The 22,027-nt window shown below is 39.8% G+C and overlaps 1 protein-coding gene across 1 annotated transcript in view; it reads right to left on the bottom strand.

Moving 5' to 3' along the window:
• Positions 1-22,027, bottom strand: part of TPK1 (thiamin pyrophosphokinase 1) — a 343,243-nt gene that overhangs the window by 66,831 nt on the left and 254,385 nt on the right. Inside the window, exon 8 of the mRNA XM_032866795.1 lies at positions 19,328-19,439. Within this exon, the coding sequence (XP_032722686.1) occupies positions 19,328-19,439 (112 nt within the window). The remainder of the gene's footprint in view (positions 1-19,327; positions 19,440-22,027) is intronic.

Genomic DNA, 22,027 nt, shown 5'->3' with positions numbered 1-22,027 from the left:
AAGAATGATTAGGACCCATGTTCTGCCTTTAAGGAACTGATGATCTAGTCGGGAAAGGGGTAAAGGCAGTTATACAGGTTCTTATAATCCAAGGCTAGGAGTGGCTTAAACAGACATGCAAAGCACTCTGAGATTCAGGGAAATGAAAGAGCACATCTGATTGGGGTATAAATCTTCAAAAGGCAAGTGCTGCTTTGCAGAAGCCCAGAAAAGCAGGTGGGATGCAGAAAATGGAAGCTGAGGAGGTCAGAGCATCAATCAACGGCCCATTCTAGGGCACTGGCCTCAAACCAGGGATGACTGACAATAAGGAACCAAAGACTATTTGGTTTTCACTGTGGACTGAAAGCCCACCATCCAGTGGTGGAATCTGCAGACATGGAAAATTCCTGGATTCTGGGACACAGCAGAACTGAATCACAGTGATGAACAGCGTTTCTTAAACTTCTGTTTTGAGGGAGCTCTCGAAGCGTTTCTTATTTAGTTGGACTTTAAACAGAAAAATCCCCCTTGGCAAAAAGTATCATTTTAGATTCACCCCAGGTATTAATCTTTGATTTCCTCCTAGGTATTGCCTCTTCCACATCCTCTCTGTGGTAGAAGACAAACAAACAAAACCCACAAAATTCAATTGTGTAAGTTTAAAGATCTAATTGGCTTTATTCAAGGATTCCTGAATCAGGAAGCATCCCACCCAGCAAGTAGAAAGGAGACTGTACAAACGGAAGACTTTTACCGGCAAGGGGTGAGGGGATGGGGGAGAAGTTGGGGACAAAGAGTGGATTGTTTCAAGCAAGGCTACCTCCCTTTGGGGGAGGGTGGGAATCTATCCTGCAGACCTGATCACGAGAGCTAATCAGGAAATTCCAGATTGACTGGTTAAAGGTCACATTTCTGGGAGAGGTTAAAAGTGCAGTAAAGTCTTGGTTTGCTGGGGGCCAGGACTACATTTTGGGCCTACTGTTCCTCCCTCTCTTCCTTCCTTCTTTCCTTTCTTCCTTCCTTCTTCTTCCTTCCTTTCTCTTCTTCCCTTCTTCCTTCCTTTCTCTTCTTCCCTTCTTCCTTCCTTTTCTTCCCTCCCTCACTCCCTCTTTTCTTCCTCCCTCCCTCCCCACCTTTTTTCAGACAATGTCTTTGGTCTGACATAGGCCTCCAGCCACACCACTGTAGCCAGCTCCATGTCGAACTTCCATTCTGCTGTTCCTAATTCCTCCTGGGAGAAATAACCCCAGCTGAGTCTTTCATTCCTACTACAGTTAGAACAGCAGGTTCACAATGCCAAGCCTTAGGCTAATCCTTCTTTCCTGATTTAATTTTAGCATCTGCCATCTGACCCAATCCAACTGAAAGTTCATATTCTGCAAATACTTGCTCATTGCTTACTCTGTGCAGGAACCATGCTAAGTGTTCAAGATACAATAGAGAACTAGCCAGGCAACAGTCCGTGATCTCATGAAGCTTAACTTTTGAGAGGGGAAGAGACAGACGGCAATAATTTAATGAGATGGTCTCAAACAGGGATGGTTACACTGAGGAAAACTGAAGAGGGCGAGTGCTGGAGTGCTTTGGTGGGGAGGGCGGGGATGCTAATTTAGATCTGCATATTAGGTAAGAGTCTCCATAAAGAAACAACACCCAAGCTGAGACCTGAATTACGCCATGTGGGAGGGCCACGGAAGATACGAGGAATATGGGAACATGGGAAATACGGGAAAGCAAGTCCAAAGAACCCAAGACAGGAACTACAAGGGCAGCCTGATGAAGGTCAGATCCTAGAGCAGGACAAGCAGCACAGACAGGAGCAAGGTGTTTATTCTAAATGTGAGGACAAGTCACTAAAAGTCTGGGTGGAGATATATATTTGAGAAGCAGTGGATTTAGACCTATTTAAAGCTATCAGTTGTGATCAGATCATTGAGCTGACAGATAGAAGGGGACTCAGAAGCAGACCAAGCAGAGAGGGGCATTTTGTTAATGAGAAATGAAGTTGGCAAAATAAACCAGTTGGCTTCTAGGTAACAAACTTGTCTTCAGTTTGTTTGGCTATACTGACAGGACAGTGTTACCCCACCCCCACCCCCAGATCGTTTAGGTCCAAGTATAATAGGGAGGTACTACTAGCATTTTCTTCTTCTATTCATACCTTCTTCATTAAAAAAATATGTTCATTGGTAAAATTAAACAGAAAAAACAGCTAACTGCAAAATTTCAGCTGTGACAATCTAAATAATTTGTGATTGCCGTGAGCATTAATGTAAATCAGTAACAGCCCCGTGCAGGGCACGAGGCTCCCAGAGCTGGTGTAAGTACAACCAGGACCCAAAACCCTGAACCTAATCCAGCGGTGACCTCTCAGGCTTGGAAAGCACACCCAAACTGCAGTGAGGCACTATTTTACAAGTGACCTCTAGGGGCGCCCAGGTCGCTCCGTGGTTAAGTAAGTATCCGCCTTCATCTCTGGTCATGATCCCAGGGTCCTGGGATGGAGACCAGCATGGAGCTCCCCACTCTGCGGGGAGCCTGCTTCTCCCTCTCCCTCTGCCCGCCGCTTTTCCTGCTTGTACTCGCTCTCTCCACGTCAAATAAATAAAATCTTGAGGAAAAAAAAGAGTGACTTTAACCTGCTTTAGTGAATTTTTTTGGATCAAAATCATTAGTACTTACATTAGTACTTACACAAGCTAAGCTCTCTGCTAAGCAGGGAGCCCGACGCGGGGCTCGATCCCAAGACCCTGGGATCATGACCCGAGCTGAAGGCAGAGGCTTTAACCCAGAGCCACCCAGGTGCCCCCAGAAGTTACTTACTTTAACACCCTCTCCTGGATAGGTATTTTAAACTTTCTAAATCAATCTTATACCCAGTGCCTTACCTGCTAATTCTGTGACAGACTTACTGGTAAAGATTCACACCCATATGATTAGTGCCTTCATCCGGCAGTGTCTTCGCCTTAATACTGAATACCACACTCCCCATTTGGATCTCTGTTTCTGGTTTTGAAGTTGGAGCTAAATGCACTTCTACTAAAAGCCCTCCACCCCCACTCTGGAGTCCACCTTCCAGCCTCCCCAGGGATGGCACCTGCACCCCGTACCTCTCTTTCTGCCATTTCTCCCAATGGCAATTTCTCCCTGGATCTCTGCAGTTTCTCGGCTCCCTCTGATTTTCAACATAGACAGACTTCTTTTACATCTTGGACATAAAGGCTGCCTTAGTAACAAAACTCCATACCTACAGCTTTTCTGGAATCACTGATGAACGTCTTTTACGAAGGTTAATGCATCTGCGGCCTTTGTGCTCTCGGTGTACACTCAAAACTCCTTTCTAATCACTTTAAGAAACAGAAATCTGGCTTCCATCCCTACTAGGCTGGTACTATTCTGCATTTTCAAGAGTGACCAAATTATTCCTTCAGTGAAATCCAGCAATTTCTCTCTTTTGTATATGAACCTATTCATTATTCCCTCTTTAACTGCCAGTGTCTTTTTCAGATAAGCTATACAATCCTTTCCTCTTCCGTCCTTGCTCACTGTTCCTTTTTTGCCTTTTTTCCAGAATCCACTATTTCTGGAAACTGTAAATCAGCTTGTTTCTGAGGCTAAGTAACCACTTCATTACTTGCAGTTGACAATGCTAGAGAAATGTGGAAGGTCTGAATATGAGAAAGACAGAGCAACTTTGATAAGGACTCCTGTTATTAATCAGGTCATTCAAACATCCAGTGTTAAGGATTTTACTAAATAGGACAGGAACAAAACCTAAGGGGCCCATAAACGAAAGACATATACAATCTAGTTAAGTGGATAAAATAAAGATACAAAATAGCTAGAACAAACATGAATGCACTTTTTACATTTATGTGATGCCATAAGAGCACCCTATAGGACACAGTAAAGCAGAGATAGGAGTTCCTTGTTTACCTCTTTTTGCAAAGCAAATCTTGTAAGTTTTATGAATAGACACACAATGAGAGAACCAGTTTCATCTGCCTTTGTTTTTATAACAATATTTGTTCTCAAATTATAGTTTTGTATGATTTTCAACATCTAGAAAGGGAACCAGGGGCACCTCAGTTGGTTAAGCTGATTTCAGTTCAGGTCAGATCTCAGGTTTGCGAGCTCACACCTCCATCAGGCCCTGCACTCAGTGGGGAGTCTGGTTGAGATTCCCGTGTGCTCTAAAATAAATAAATAATTCTTTAAAAAAGGGGGGCGGGGGAACCAAACAAAATGACCTTGCCTCATGCTCATAGGAGTAAAGAAATGGGCGAGAGAAGTCATCTAGGGGAACAGTGAGTTCCTTTAAAACTCCAAATCCCCAGTAAGGTGAAATTTCTAAATTCAGGCTTCCGTGGACCATCCCCAGGTAGGCCCCAGTCCAACACACACTGGCTCACACTCAGTAATGGTCTCTGGTTATAATCACATTCTGAATGGCATCACTTTAAGCCTTACCAACTTCTGGCAGACTTTATGGCTATTTTCACCATTGAAATTCAGCATCTCCTTTACTATCCTAATTGTTTCAAAGGTTTATGATAAAGAACTCTCGCTTCAACATTTTTCACTATAGTGCAGTTGACTCTGTTAAAAATTCATGTGGAGAAAATACACATGTTAATTTAAACAAGGTTGCTAATGACACAACACATGCAAGGCACTATTCTAGCCTACGAAGAGGCATCGCAGGTAACAGGCACCAAATCCTTGAGGCAAATGCATTCTAGTAAAGGGAGTAAGAAATATGCACAAAGATGCTCACAGGTAAACACACAGAAGGGCTGCACAGCTTACTTCTGGAATTCAAAGGAAAGAGAAATCACATTTTGTAGAAAATCTTCACGAAGCTCATGATTTGAAGTGGCCCTTGGAGATGAGTAAGATTGGTGGGAGGCAGAGGAAGATGTTCAAGGGAGAACACACACAGAGAACACCGGGGGATGGGCTCAAGTCTTGGGGAGAAGGCATGTGCACTGGACCTCAAATGCTTGTCACACGCATTCAGGAGGAAAGAACAAGAGTACAATTCTGCTAGTGAGAGTAAAGAAGACGAATGCTACAGATGAAAGAGACTGAGATGATTTTGTTCAAAGTCACTCATTTTAAACAAAAGAGAACTGAAAACTTGGGGTAGATGAGGGCAGTGCTCATATTTCTATCAGAATCACAGCAGAACCAGGATGAGAATGAGGCCAGCATCACTGTTGTTATTCATTTTGTCCTACGAGCACAAACCAGATTTCCCCCTGTAAGTAACTATCCCCACGTTCTATAAGGGGTGAAAGTTATTTAAGTAATTCACACAGTAATTAGTAATTAGTATGTACCAGGCAAGGCTGTAAGAAATAAAACTTCTTTATCCTTGTCTATCCCATATCAGCCTTTGGCAGGATACAGGTCAACTGAAAACACTACAGGTGTAAATTTGTATTTTTCTTAATTACATGTCACACTTAAACTGCCACTAATACAGTGCAAATAATTTTTTTAATGGCTAAAAATAAAAGTTCGCTATCAGTGTAGCTGGCCAAAAAAAAAAAAAAATCAGAAAGTGTTCTTGCTTGGGTAATTTTTTTTTTCTAAGCACATTCTTTCCACATACATACATAACACACACAGAAGGAAAACCAGATTTGGGGGCAGATAGTCGAGAGAAACAGGTTGTTGTTAATTTGCAATTAAATGGGTCTAGAAAGCAGATAAGTCAAAAGGCCAATTAAATTTGCCCAAAGTGATCCTTGCAATTAAACTTCTGAGAAGGGAGCCAAAGTGTGACAAGGGCACCAGGGCTTCTGAGTGACAGCGATAGCAATACTGCTACCAGAACTTTATCAGAGAACAACTTACTGACTGTAGCCAGAGGTCCAACTCTGTCTCAGTGTAAATGAGGAACAATAATTATTTCCCATTCGTGACCTCACTGTAAACTTCTGAAGAGTGAGAACCTTCAGCCGGAGACTATGAACTCTAGTGATGCCACAGGACATCCTCCTCTGTGAAGTTCAAAGCCCTGTCACACAGTGAATCACGTGCCAGGAAATCTGCGAGATGGGCCCACACAACGCAACATCAGCCCCGACACAACTTTCAAGCAAACACCCCCTGTTTCTGGTCCGATTACTGCTTCTTCTAATTGCCAACACATAGGGAACCGAGGAGATGGAGGTCTCCCTGAAAATCTAAGTTGTTGGCATTTTTAATCTGGCCCCTCCATTTCTGTGTGGCTTCAGCAGCCCGTGTTTGAACTGAAGAAAGTCTTGACATCATATATGAATCCTCAGGTGAGGAGTCCACATGGTGTCCCAATACCATGGAACCCCCTCATTTTAGAGTCAGAATCTGAACCCTACTGTCCTCTTTCCTCCACATGATTAACTGAAGTGAACAGGTACATAAATTTTTCTGCTGCACTTTCAGGGAAACTCAAGGTACAAAGTATATAGAAATAAGGTAAGTTATATGTTCTATAATAATCTCCAGAGACTTGCTTTGTCAAGGGGTTTAAAGCTTTTTTTGGCTGGTTTTAAATCTCAGAGCCAGAGGTTTTCTACCCTCTCTTGCTAGTTCAATCCTACTTTCCTCTCTGGAAGAGGAAAGAAGACTCCAGGGTAGTTCCCTGATGTGCAATTAAGTCTGAGAACTTACCTCCTCTCTATGTAATTTGTACCTTGAGTTTCCCTTGAACTATAGCCAAAAATAAATAAATAAATAAATGTAAATATTTCTTCACAAACTTGATTTCGGATACATGGTTATATAGAAAAGCCCTTTTGTGTGGAGGCTTCTATTTTAGTCTGCATACTGGACAGTTCCCCAGGTTTGATCTCTCTTCTTCTAATTTAAGCCTAGTATTCTCCAAATACTTTCTGCTTTTTCACAATTTGGCCTCCAAGCAATCTAGAGGACAGAGTGGCAGCTCGCTGCTGAGAAAACGGCATGTAGCCTAAACCTTCTACAACGACGCCATCCTGTCCTTTTATCACTATTCTTTCTTCTTCATCCTTGAATCTGTAGACACTCAAAAATTCTGTTTTAAACATTCATCCTCCTTTGTGAATGCTAAATAAATCTTTTTTTCCCCTTGAATCTTTATTACAAGTATCTTGAGAACCATGGTGACTGACATTTGGTTTATAATCACCCCAGAAATCATATCACAGTGAGCATAAATTACACCTGAATTACTCACTCTGCAAAGCTGTGTGAGTTCTACCATGTGACTCGGGTCTTACAGAGTGGAAAGGAGTGCCTTAGGTGGGGCTTGCAACATGACTGTAATTGCTAAGGTGTTAATGTCTATCTCCTTTGTCTTTGATGTTGCCTAATTTCAAGGAAAATTCCACTTTCATTTGGAGAAAGATTCTGAGATCCTTTTAAAGCTTTTAAAAATAGTTATGTAAATCATCAGTGATGCATCCCTCCTGTGCGCAGAGGACTCAGGAAATATGAACTTGGACAATGCATTTAACATCCTGTGACTCAGTCTCCTCATCTATAAAATGGGGACAGTAATACTCTGCATTAATAAGAGGGTTGATGTTGAATCTGAACGACAGTGAGTGTAGAGAAAAGAGAGATGGGATACATGAAGGTGCCATTCACAATGCAGAGTCTGATAATATGGACTCAGTAGAAAATTACACCCTGTGAGCTATTCCCACAGTAAAAGTTTATTCACCTGCACCCCTTGATTCTTTCTCTACAATTCATGTAATGAGCAAAAGTTATTGCTTTCTTGTCTCAATATATTAGCTGGATGGTCGAATGCATAGAGCACACATCTGAATCCACACAAAAGTGCAACCTGGAGGAGGGGAAATAGAAGGGGACTCTTGAGCTTACACTGAAGTCATTCCCATCCGTCAACCTGCCCACATAAATACTAGGAAATCAACTCATTCAAAAACTGGGGAGGCACACCTGAGTTATAATAGTGTTCTTGAACGCAGGTCAGTGAAAAATTGGTCTGCTCGCAAGTTCCCATTTGTCATATTCCCTACAAATGCACGTTAATTGTTTTCATATTTAAATGCCCAGAATCAACCATAATAAATGTGTGTTGTCAGGTTATAGGGAGTTTTCTAAAAACAAAACAGGATGATTATGGCATATAGTAAATTATTGTTGGTTCCTTGAGCTCTCAGCAGAATCACAAAAGGGCAAGGCCTTAAGAGAAGAAAAATCATTATGTCTGGTTCAAATCCTACAACACAGAAAACAGAACTGGAGATGAGTTAATGAAATATATATTTAACACAAGTTTGTAGTAGGCCATATGTTACTAGCTTTAAATGTCTGAAAATATAGTATTTGCTTACAAACAGAGTATTTGAAAATCCTTCTCAATGACATAGTCTAAAAATAATCTTGCTCCTCTTTGTACTAATAGTATCTACTGTTTACCAACACCACCACTAACTTTGCCTCCGTCATAAAAGCTGGATCCTAGAGTTTCCCATGACTGTCATTTTGTGCGATGATTCCTCGGCACTAATATTCAGAACTTAGCAAAAGTGGAAGTTTTGTGGTCTATAACCCTTGACTGGCCAAATCTAGGTACATGCTTAGAAAATCCAAACTTGTAATATCTCATGTTACAAGCATGTGAGTGTGGCACAGGTGTGTGTGTGTGTAAGGGGCAGAAATAACAAAGATAGTGGCATAAATAAACTAGTAATTTGATGGTGTTTATGTGTGCTCAGTGAGTTCATTAATACTTAACCTTTAATGACCTTTAGAGCCCTGAGACTAATAAAATGTGGCTATAAAAGCAATATCAGGAAGAGTCAAATTTTCTGCCTTTTGTGTTTTCACCATCTTAATCACACATCAGATTGTTGCTTTTATTTTTAAAGATTTACTTATTTATTTTAAGGGAGGAAGGAGAGAATCTCAAGCAGACTCTGCAAGCTAAGCACAAAGCCCAACACGGGGCTCCATCTCACGACCCAGAGTTCACAACCCTGAACCAAAATCAAGTCAGACACTCAAAAACTTGAGCTACCCAGGTGCCCCTTTTGCCTGATTTTGGTAGAAACTATCGGTTTCTCATGTAAGTAGAGCTTCAAAGACTAAACAAAGTAAGAAATATAAAAAGGATTTTAAAAAAGGAATATGTCTAATAAGAGACTGCTTACAACCCTCCAGCCGAATGGAGCTCCTGGCTCTGGCCTGTGCAAGCCTGACTTCCTGCGTGGCTCTCACGGATCAGAGTACATACTTGGCTAAACCTGACGACAGTCCGTGGGAGAAGAGAAACCGGACGGATGTAAATTGTTACCCTTGTTCCTCTCCTTTGTGGACACCAAATAAATCGTGCTCACATAATTTGTTTTGTTTTTATTTTATCTTAAGTCTTTATTACAAGTTATCTGAGGCCAGATGAATGGCAACACTGAAATTCAGTTTCTCGATGGCAATATAAATAAGTCTTCACATGTTAGGTTTCGGGATAACTATAAAGATTCAATGACCTAATAACTGTATTCAGTAATATTATTTCAGAAAATTACTTAATTCACTGAATACAAACCTGATATGGGAGGCTGAATAACACCTCCCCTCCCCCCTGCCAAATGTCTACACTGGAATCCATGGAGCCTGTGAATAAATCACTTATATAGTAGGAGGAGTTTTGCAAGATGTGATTTAATCAAAATTCTGAGATGGGTTTATCCTGGGCCTTTCAGGTGGTCTCAGTGTCATCACAAATTCCTTAAATGCAGGCAGCTGTAGAGTCAGTGTTGGAGGAAGAGATACAACAATGGAACTAGAGGCTCGAGAGAGATTTGACGATGCTACGATGCTATGCTGCTAGCCTTGAAGACAGTGGAAGGAATCACTGTCAAGAAATGAGGGCAGCCTCTGGAAGCTGGAAATGGTGAGGAGAGGATTCTCCCCTGGAGCTTCCAGAAGGAAAGCAGCTCTGTCAGAACCTTGATTTTTGCTTTTTAAGACCCATATAGGACTCTGGCCTCCAGAACTATAAGACAATGGATGCACTGCTTAGGCCGGTAGTTTGTGGTAATTTGTTACAGCAGCAATTTGAAACTGATACATCTGGAAACTTGCATCATGAAAAATTTAACAAATATGGTCATTTTTTAATCTATGAAACATCACATACCTTAGGTTTATCTATCTTTCAATATATCTATATCTGTTATCAAACACCAAAATTTCCTGCAGTGCTAGTAATGAAGGAGATCAGGAGGTGAAAGTTCTATGCCAGGAGTTGAGACACCTGAGTTTTAGGTCAGGTCTGGTTGCAGAAAGCTGTGTGGTTTGTGAAGTCATTTTTATTTATTTACTTATTTTAGGAAGTTATTTTTAGATATTAGTTATTTCACTTGAAAAGCATAGGTCTCAACAACCAGTGACATTATTGTGATACTATCATCTTGACATTATGATATTATAATTATTCTAGAATCTAAGTAAAGGAGATAACATTCACACAGTCCAGCCCACACATCATAGAAATTGTCATTTGCTGGCATATTATATAGAATGCATTAAAAAAAAAAATCAAGATGTAGTATCAACAAGATTTCTTTTCCTAATACATTCTATTAATAAAGAAAGTAATATTCTGCTATTCCCATAATGTAGTCCAAAGCATAAGAAATCACTCAGTGCACCCTAGAGTAATGAAACTGGTACGCACTATTACATTTTAAAGTTTTACCAAATACTTGGAAATATTTAGTACTCTATGAATAGAAATGTAAGGCCTCCTTGAAAAACCTCTGTGAAAATACTTATTTGCAATTACGATCCTAAATTATGTAAATAATATAAATGTAATATTATAGGTATGACTATTGTGAAAAACAAATCTTTCACCCATGCATCACACCCTTGAATTTACATAAATTTGTAAGAGAATATTTTATTTCTGAGGTTTGAAAATATTCTTAGTGGAAAATTATTAATGAAGAAAGATCATTCCTGGAATTTATAGCTAGCATTTCCCATTTATAAATAAAAATGAGCTATGAAAACATTAATGACTTTTCTAAATTAATCATAAAAAGCCACTGAGACTCTAAGTCATTGATGACTAACTAAATACAAAAGGGGGAAAATTTTTCCTGCCCATGTGTTGAGATACATGATTTTTAAAAGAACACTTACAGGATACTGTATATAATTTTTGTGTAAATGCAACTTCTTCCCCATAAAGTTGTGTTTGCTTCAACATTCAGTGATCTATACTCCTCAGAAGGGCCAGCCAGCCCCAGCTGTTTTTTAATTAGAAACAAGATGGCCCTGTTGGTATCCTCCCCTCCCCTCTCCTCTCTTTGTGGCAGTGAGCAGACAAAAGGGGGCCGAGGTGCAAGGCACCACCTGTCTTTGGGTCAGAACATATGCCAGGTATCTCCTGCAACCAGAGTTACCACAGTGCTTTGTCCTTCCCAAATCTGCATCCTGCCGGCTAGACCTACTTCCCTTGTGTCTTGCTTTGGTTGCCTTGGCTGACTTCCCTGGAGTTTCTCTCCTGAATACCTAGACTTCAAGGGTAGGTAGCACTATTATCCTGACACTAAAACCAGTCAAAGACATCACAAAGCAAAACAAGACAAAACAAAACAAAACCCTACAAAATAATTTATTATAGGATATGCATACAAAAGCCCTCAACAAAATAGAAAGCGGAAACCATCAATATATAAAAAGAATTGTACATCATGACTAGGTGAGGTTTGTCCCAAGGAAGCAAGTTTGGTTTAACATCTGTGAGTCAATTAATGTAATATACTATATCAATAGAATTTTTAAAAAACCACAAAAATCACACGATCTCAATAGACAAAATTGAAAAAAGCAAAATCCATGCTATTTCATGATAAAAAACACTCAACAAACTATGACTAGAATGGAATTTCCTCAATCTGATAAGAGACATCTATGAAAGACCAATAGTTAGCATCATATAGTGAAAGGGGGGATGCTTTCCATCCAAAATCAGTAATAAGACAAGGATGTCCACGCTTGCTACTTTCAATATTATTTAAATATTTAATATTGTATTCGAGGTTCTAGCCAGGACAATTTGGCAAGAAAAAGAAACAAAAGAATCCACATCCATTTGCAAGAGTACATGATCTTGAATATTAAAAAAATCCCAAGAAATCCTCTAAAACACCATTAGTACTAATAAATGAATGCAGCAAGATTGCAGGACATAAGATCAATTTATACAAAATTCAATTTTATTTCTATATTCTTGCAAAGAACAACCTAAAAATGAAATTAAGAAGAGAATTCCATCCATGATAGGATTAGAACAATATAATACTTTGAAACCAATTTAACAAAAAAAAGGTACAAAGCTTACATGAAAATAGCAAGACTTTGTTGAAAGAAATTAAAGATCTAAATGAAAGTACCCCAGGTTCACAGGTTGGAAGACTTAACATTGGTATAAGATGGATTTACTTCTCAAACCGACCCACTGAATCAACACAGTCCTTATCAGAATCCTAGCTGACTTCTTAGAAGTCAATAAATTAAACAAATTATATAAACAAATTATGTCTATGCATATAATTTGATAATTAAGTTCTGTGCTATTTGATTTACTATATTTTATCAGCTCTAACACGTACATTTCCCCCTCATCTCTGCAATTATAATTAGTATTTTTTTCCTTAGTGAACATAAAATAAAAATGCATCCTATAATGGTTGACATTTCAAATGTGATGAAATAGTCATTTCACCTATTTGTAAACTCAAGAAAATGGTCTGGGGTGGGAAACGTTCATTAACAGCTTCCTTGGGTGGGGGACAGAAGCAAAAAAAAAAAAAAGCCATCCTGATTATTACCTATGATCTCTAATGCATGTGTTTTATGTGAAAATTTTAATAATATCTTCAATTCAAAGTGGGTCACCAGTTATCAAAGAATTAAGATACAAAAGAGACCTGGGTGCCTGGGTGGCGCAGTGGGTTAAGCATTCGATTCTTGTTGGCTCAGGTCGGGATCTCGGGATCCTGAGACTGAGCCTCACACTGGCAGCGCTCAGCACAGAGTCTGCTTTAAGACTCTCTCTCCCTCTGCCCCTCCCCAACTGCACACTCACTCTCTCTCTAAAATAAATAAATACATCTTTAAAAAGAAAAAGATACAAAAGATACTGTCCTTGAATCACACAGGAAATACTGATGTCACAGATTCAGAGTGCTATTTTTCCAGCACTGGACTAGAAAAGCAGTAATTAAAAATAGTAACACAGACAGCTAAAAATACAAAACATCTCACACATTAGTGGCATTAGTTCACAAAAAGGTTATAACCTAAGTGGGCAGAGCTATCGTTGAACCGTGACACCTATATGCCAAGAAATCCCAAACTGCTCTCTCTAGCACGGCCCTCTCCCCCACACTGCAGACTCACAACACTAACGGATCAGAATCACTTTGACATAATGGAGTGAGGATTCAGGGTGCTTCTCACTGAAACTGCATTATTACCCAGTATAGTTTTAGAGATCCACAAGCTGTCCCCTTATGGCCTGGCACTTAAAAATCCTCACAGAGGGGGCGCCTGGGTGGCTCAGTGGGTTAAGCCTCTGCCTTCAGCTCAGGTCATGATCCCAAGGTCCTGGGATCAAGCCCCGCATCAGGCTCTCTGCTCAGCAGGGAGCCTGCTTCCCCCTCTCTCTCTGCCTGCCCCTCTGCCTACTTGTGATCTCCATCTGTCAAATAAATAAATAAAATCTTTAAAAAAAAAAATCCTCACAGAGAACTCTTGCAGAATATCTTGGTACCTGTACACACTTAATACAAATTATTTTCCATTGAGATGAAAAATCTTTTCAAATGGTTTTCTCTTAATTTCTTCCCTTCAAAAATATTTTACGTGGGTTAGATTTGAGTCTTTTCAGTCAGTGCTATGAAATTATTTCATTCTGTCATTTACTTCTATACTTTGATAGGACATAAAAGAAGGAACAATGAATGCATAATTTCACACTCAATTTGAGTGTTATAAATAAGAGGGCTGGGCAAAGGGAAAGCAATTCCATTTGATATTTTCTTAGGCCAAAGTGTAAAGAAGTTAAGAGCTCCGTCCCAGAGAATTTAAATTCTTCTTCCTAAGCTTTTTCATTTCTAGGTTTCCCCATATGTGTACCTTCCTCTTGTTTTTTCCCTCTTTATCCCAAATTCATTTTAGTGATTTCTTTTTAATATCAACTTACCTTTGATGGAAAAGTCTTTCATTCACTAATTGGAAATAAGGAAAAATAGCATTATAGACCTGAATTCAAATTTTGAGTGCGACAATCCCTAATGATGTGAATTTAGGCAAATTACTAGAACCACCATGTGTCCTTATCTGAAAAGTGGGGACATCTGAAAAATATGCAGAAGCAATTAACTATACCACTTATCAGGAAGAAGGAAAACCAATTAGAATAAAAGAAAGGTTACACTTACGCATATGGTAGTCAAGCTTTAGGACATCAAAGAAAAATGAGGTCTAAAGGACAGAGTTAAAAATGATTATCAATGCATAAGAGTTAGTTTGCTTAACTGCAGTCTCCTCAACAGCAACAAGAGAAACCCCCAAGAGTATGGCCAAAGAGAATGAGAATAAGATTTTATTATTTATGTGTGGCTAAACTGCTCATCAAGATGGTGGACAAAGAAAAGACATTTCCTGATAAAAGTGCAGAGTCCTACTCATTCTTATCTTCTCTGACAGAACCTCGGTTTCACTTGGGCCGCCCCGTCTTCAGACACACACTGCGCATACCTAGCCTCTTTTGCATCGAGGATGGCTGCTTGGTAGTTCTGGCCCCTGAGGCAAAAGACTGGATGCGGAAAGGATTTCTGGAAATGGTGGGAGCCCTAAAGGCTTACTTTCCTGTTACGTGCGCTACCCAGTCTTCTCTTAACCTTCCTTTCTCCTGACGCTGAATGGGGACCCGACTGACCTGAGCTGCAATATCTTAAGAGTTTGAGGCAAAGGCTCAGAGGCCCACAGAAGCCACGCCCTGTAACTACTACCTCTGTACTTTGTTACATGAGGGAAAAAGAAATGAAAGCTTTTTCCATTTTTTTAAAAGATTTTATTTATTTGACAGACAGAGATCACAAGGAGGCAGAGAGGCAGGCAGAGAGAGAGGCTGAGCAGAGAGCCCGATGCGGGGCTCCATCCCAGGACCCTGGGATCGTGACCTGAGCCGAAGGCAGAGGCTTTAACCCACTGAGCCACCCAGGCGCCTCCCCCTTTTTTTGTTTTAAAGAGAAATTAAAGCTTTTTTGGAAGCTCCTGTTTCAGTTAGTCATAACCAAACACATTGCGATTTGTCATGACTGAAGAAGAAAGAAAACTTAATTACCACCAAATATATGACTTTCTGAGAAAACCCAAGTGAATCTACACTCACATTTTTTAGGAACAATAAAAGAGGGATACCTGGGTGGGTTAGCCAGTGAAGTGTCTGGCTCTTGGTTTCAGCTCAGGTCACAATCTCAGGCTCATGAGATTGAACCCCACATGGGGCTCCACACTGGGTGTGGAGCCTGCTTAAGATTCTCTCTCCCTCTCCTTCTGCCCCCACCCCCAGAAACACTGAGAGCATTCAGCAATATATTGATGTAATAAACTTAAACCAATTTGATGTCTGTCTATATACCACCAAGGAGCTCAGAGAATTGAAGGTTTTTTTTTTTTTAATTGAAGTTTTTAAAAGGTATAATTTACAGCATCAACACAAAATATAGGGTTCCTAGAAATAAATCTTATATAAGATGTATAGGATATTTTGGACAAAAGTTTTACATTATTGAAAGCCGTTAAAAAGTTCTAAGTAAATGGAGACAGATATCACATACAGGAATTTACTTCCTCAATTGTTGTATTCTCCCAATTTATCTATAAATGAGAAATAATTCCAATAAAACTCACAACAGAATTGTGTGCATGACACTTGTCAAGTTCACAACATTTGTGAAGATCAAAAAGCCAAGAATAACCATAAAACTCTGGAAGAAGAAAGTTGAGAGACTCCATTAGCCATATTTCAGGATTTATTATAAAGCTAGTCAGGGCAGTGTGGGATGAGCATAGAAAGAAGTGTGTAAGCCAAGAGAAGACACTAGAAATTCAAGTTCTCCCCCTGCACATGAAAACTTTTGGTTGGAGAAAGTAAGATAAATGGTGCGAGGGCAACTCATAATCAGTAATGAAAAAAATCAGATCTGTAGCCCATATCATACACAAAAATCAATTTCAGGGGCAAGAAAAGACCTAAAAATGAGACTGTAACTATACTGTGAGAACGTCTCTATGACTGTAGAGAATAGAAAGATGACTTAAGACAAAAACTACAAATCTCCAAGAAAAAAGATGGATATATTTTGACTTCCTTTAACTTGGATACATTGACTTCCTTTAACTTCCTTTAACTTACTAACCTCAGTGCATACAAAAATGCCATAAACAACTGGAAAAGGCAAAGTATAGCCAGAAGTAGATAATTAGGGTGTGAAGAACCTCTAATAATAAGAAAAAAACAAATAATCCAATGGCTAAATGGGCAAAAGAAAGTGCTGCACAGAAGAAGAAACCAGTAAGACGCTCCTCCCTCTGATGCAGCTGTTCTCCTCCCAAGGGAACGGAGCCTAGAGAAGTGCCAGTACCAGATCCACGACACAGAAGGTTCACAGTGTACTGCTGGGAACTAAACTATGGTCGAATCAGTAGCTTTAACACCAGCTGTCGCGTTTCACTTCTGCGTGACGGGTACAGAGGCACCTTTTCACAGTTATTTTAAAGACAGAACATGATGAGAGATGCTGCAAACTGAAACAGGTAAATCAGGTTTGTTTTCGAACCAGGGGCATCACGTTTTGGAGGGGGTAAAGACTGGGGGACAGCCAGCCTCCACTCCAGAACCCCCGAGGGAGATTTGGGTTTTCGCTCTTTGTTTTTTGTTTTTTTTTTAAAGAAAGGCACATGCAGCACCTCACTGGGAGACGCTCGTTCTCCTGCAAAGGGACCTTGGGCGTCTGGAGGTCCTAACGGGAAGCACAGCTCCTATATCCTGACTGAAAAACGGTCCTCTGTCGGGGAAGGTCATCCACTATGGCCCAGCACGCAGCTTCGGGAGGGATGCACAAGGAGCCGCAGTGAGGGTGGAAGGGGACACTTGACTAGTCAGCCACATCAGCTGAATCAACATTGGCGATCAGTGGGGTGACAGACATGACAGCCAGATCGCCCTCCTGTCCCTGAGGGAGATTTTGATAGGTTTCCCTAGGAGCACCTGCATATTCTCCTTGACCTAAGAAGTGATCAGCACCTGGCTGCTTTCTCCTTCCCGGGCCAACCTGTCACTTCATGGGTTTGACTGACAAGCTGACATTGACCTCAGGGCTCTGCTTTCACAATGACAGCTAGTGAAGCGGGGACCCCGCCCTCTCAGTGGAAGAAATCTAGACACTGCTTTTCAAGTTGCCACTGCTTCATTTCCCAGCTGTTACTACTACTTTTTAGTGACACAATATTACCTATCACGAGACCCCGTTGGGTAGCGCTCTCACTACAGAAAACTGATGAAACACTGTGTCTCAATTCTCTGGCTTTGCCTACTCTATTAAGTTGCTAGTTACATATTTTACATAAAATTGTAGGGGAAAATACTTTTTTCAAAAGTCAAAGCAATCCATAAATATATTAATAATAGTACGCAGCATTTCTGTAGGATTGAAACATTATCACCAACAGTAAGATTAAACACCATATCATGCCCAAAGGACCCTTCCCAGGGTCAACTTTATTATAAAGAATTAGGACATGCGTATTACTGTGGGATACAGAGGATCAGAGGATGTTCTAACGAGCGTGGAAGCAGCCTGGGTAATACTCCAAGTCTTCCCCATCATTGTCAGGGGAAGGAAGCAGGGCCATGCCCGGACTGGCAGCCCTCCTCCCGGCTCAGTGCCCCTCCGGTCTTGGTGCCAGCCCTGAAAAGTGAGGTCCCTGGCACATCCAGAAGGACGTCACCAGTGTCGAGACTGGGTCCCAGGAACAAATGGAACTCCAAAGAGTACAATTGTTTTAGGTTGGAAATGTTTTCAAAAAAAGTTTCTAACAGGAGCTCATGTCAGTTTCAGCTAAACAGCTTCAAAGCCTGTCACATATTTCTGTGCACTAGAGCAGATCTGTCTCACCGTCCTTTCAAATTCTGATGAGCTCTCCAGGCATTGCCTCAAAATATCTCTAGTTTTTCCTAATTGTTTCAGGACTGGTTCATAGAAAAGTTCTTTTAAAATATCTTTTTATCTTCAAATTACTTACTTCTTGAAGTATTTATTTCCTTGTGGGAACCTAAGAGTTTTACATGTTATAAAAGAATGACGTGGTTCCGTAATTTGGTTTTTATAACGTTAGAGGAAAGTGGTCAATCAGGAGACAATCCCTTTGACATTCAACCAAAGCTCTTTGACTAAATTATCATTATTCTTAAAGAGACTAGAGCGGACCTATTTCACAAGCCTGATGGTGTATTGTGGAATCAGCATTTATTTCATGAAAATACCCACCTCAGTTTTTGTTCCTTTCAAATCAGACAGTTTCAGTATAACTAGGACCTACTACAGTTAGTAAGCACTGGGAAACATTTTAAAACAGTAAAAGCAGCTAATCTAAATCTTAGAGGTTTGAGTATGAAAAGAACTTGCTATTTAGTTAGAATAGCTGCTTCTCTAGAAAAGTAAAGAAGGTTTCAAGAACACAAAATCTTGAAGAAGGTTGGACAAAGAATTCTTAGATTCAACACTAGAAATACAATCCATGAGAGGGAAAAAAAATCAGACTTCATCAAAATTAAATTAATGAATTTAGTTAATTTGCCAGTCATGTATCTGATAAAGGACTTGAATCTGGGATATATATGGAAATCTTACAACTCAAACTAAAAAGGGAAATAATGCAATTAAAATATGAGCAAACGATCTGAAGACCTCACTCCAAAGAAAATATACTAATGACCCATAAGCACAGGAAAAGGTGTTTGACATCATAAGTCATTGGTCGGGGGAGCAAATAAAACCACAAGATACCACTGCATATCCACTAAGATGTGTCAAAACAAAAAGACGGTAACAGCTGGTGAGGCTGTGGGAGAAACTGGAGGCCTCACACATCACTGGTAGGAATACAAAATGATGCAGCTCCTTTGGAAGATAGCCTGGCAGTTCACAGAAAGGTTAAACACAGACTACCTTTGACCTAACAGCAGATACATATATACACACTTTTTTTTTTTTTTTAAAAGAAAGAAAATCTCCCTTTGTGCAAGGATTTTACTTACTGAGGTTCCACTTTAGGCCTGTTGTCGTAACATGATTGCAAGACTGTCCAACAGGAATAAGGCCGCACCAATCACCTTCCATTCCGGTATCTACATGCATTTTGTGCTTTCCCTGAAGTAGAGAAGGAATGACAATCAGCAGAGGGAAGAGAAAGGACAGGACATCAATGTCACTTAAGATCCAGGCCTACGCACCAGGTACCATCCCAGAACTTCACGTGGTTATCATACTTAATCCTAATAACAAATTTAAGTAGTATGTCCTGAATAATCCCAGGAACTTCCACCTGACTTAATCCTAGCCACAATTTTACAAGGTAGTTTATTGTTAGTTGTTACTTTCACACATGAGAAAATTGGTAGTTTACAGAGATTAAATATGTCCAGGACCACACAGATAACCAGGGGGCAGAATCAGGACTCCTAGCTATACTTGCTCATTCTAAAGACTAAACCGATTCCACATGCTAGGGTTTTAATCAAACACTTGCTTAGTGTAAATAAAACATTTCTCCCTAAGTAAAATCTCTACTTTATCTTGTAAGTGGACTTCTAGCTTTCAGAATTCAATGTCAGTCCTGCTAATGGTTAATCTGCTTCCTATGTCCATGGCTACTCTAGAGGACGCTCAGTTCTCCGTGAGAACCTCTACTGGGAAATAGTATCTACCTTGAGGAATGAGTATGCTTCCCCCATCTGGATTATGAAAACTGATATAATTTACTATATTATCAAGTTTTCAGTTTATAAGCAGGTTGACATTAAATGTAATGTTTAATCAAGGCTACAACATTTGCTTTTATATAAAATACTTGGAAATTTCCTCTTCTTCTGAAAAGTAATGACTTTCCCTTACTTTTCTATTCTATTCATTATCCTCAGAATATATGGTCTTTATAGAAAGATACCTCAAGTCCTTATGGGGAAAATGCCAAGGCACACATCTATTCAGTAATGACACAGAAAAGATATTTTCCATAATTCATGTAACCCTGAGGGGATAAAGATGTTCTTTATTTTAATGAAATATTATTTAAAAGCTTAATATATGACACATTACCAGAGTAAGGTACTTATGCCACCTTTTACAGGATTTTATTCTGAGTATGCGTTTTGTACTCTGTTATGGGTTCTGGGAACCTGCTCTGCTCCATAGAAGATCTCAGCGTATGAGCAGGCTTTGTCTTTAGTCAATGGATTGCTTTTATTTGGAAAACGGCTCTCTAAATTACTTATCAGTTCTTGAAATGTAACACAAGTTCATATAGATCTCTACTAACTATACAACTCATAAATATGCATTTCTATTTGAACACTCAATCAGAAGGCATAAATTCAATTAAGAGCGCTTAAATATATTCAAACACAAAGACCATTTAAAGAAAACATAAAATATATCTGAACTTGATGCCCATGACTGGAAGAAAAGATGGGCAACACAGGTAGACAAACACCAAGCGATGGATTAGACACACTCGGAGAAAAGTGGGTGTACTGGAAACACAATGCCCTGTGAAAACAATGCCACACGAAACAGAATTGGGATAAATTACAGAACCCATTGGGGTGCCTGGGTGGCTCAGTCAGTTAAGCATCTGCCCTCAGCTCAGGTCATGACCTCTGGGTCCTGGGATCAGGTCCTGGGATTGAGTCCTGCATCAGGGTTCCAGCTCAGCAGGGAGTCTGCTCTCTCTCTCTCTTTCCCTCTGCCCCTCCCCCATGCCCTCTTGTGCGCGCACATGCTCTCTCTCTCTCTGTCCGTCCCTATCACTTGTTCTCTAATAAATAAAATCTTTAAAAAAAAATTACAGAACCCATCTATGTAAGTTGAAATAAATACAAACACATCAATACACTTTTTCTAACAACAAAATTTAAAAAAGATGTTAAAAATTTAAATATATATAATGTATATATATATGTGTGTGTGTATATATATATGTATATGTACACACACACACACACAAACAGCTTTGCCTATGGGAAGAATAAGGAGAATGAGAATGTGGTAGAGGAATTAAAGGGAAATAGGTTAAATTAAAGGCAAATGGATCAACCAATGAGGATTCTTGCTTGGACCAGAGATAATAATGTGCCACAAACAAACCAGCATAACTGACTCAACACTGAAATCTTATAAAAAGAACAATATGTTGTTTAGATAAAAAGTGATAGAAGACAGAAATTCTTAGACTCCTCTGAAGAAAAAAATAGGGAAATATTTTAATAATTCTAAAGAATAATTCAAGTAAGAGGAATAAGTGGGACATGGCAACGGAAAAAACTCAGGAGTGAAATGAAAACTAATCTTTTTCCTGAATAATGATCTCTGTTGTTGTTTTAGATCAATTCAGAGCAAAGCGCAGAAACTATTATTACAGCTCTGGAAACATTTTACATATTCAGAGTAAAAGCAGTCACTGTCAGAAGACACAGGTTCGGAGGGGTGGAAGAAAGCGCAGGGGCCCTCACCTTCTCATCATGTTACATCCTAAAAGAATCAAGAAATAGTGCCTCGCAATGTCTACAATAGCCAAACTATGGAAAGAACCTAGATGTCCATCAACAGATGAATGGATAAAGAAGATGTGGTATATATACACAATGGAATACTATGCAGCCATCAAAAGAAATGAAATCTTGCCATTTGCGACGACGTGGATGGAACTAGAGGGTATCATGCTTAGTGAAATAAGTCAA

Source organism: Lontra canadensis, unplaced genomic scaffold (genome assembly GCF_010015895.1).
Source record: "Lontra canadensis isolate GAN:19392208 unplaced genomic scaffold, GSC_riverotter_1.0 scaffold2, whole genome shotgun sequence".
NCBI classification, from domain to species: domain Eukaryota; kingdom Metazoa; phylum Chordata; class Mammalia; order Carnivora; family Mustelidae; genus Lontra; species Lontra canadensis.
The sequence above is the reverse complement of the archived record's forward strand: the minus strand, read 5'-3'. Positions and strand labels throughout refer to the sequence as shown.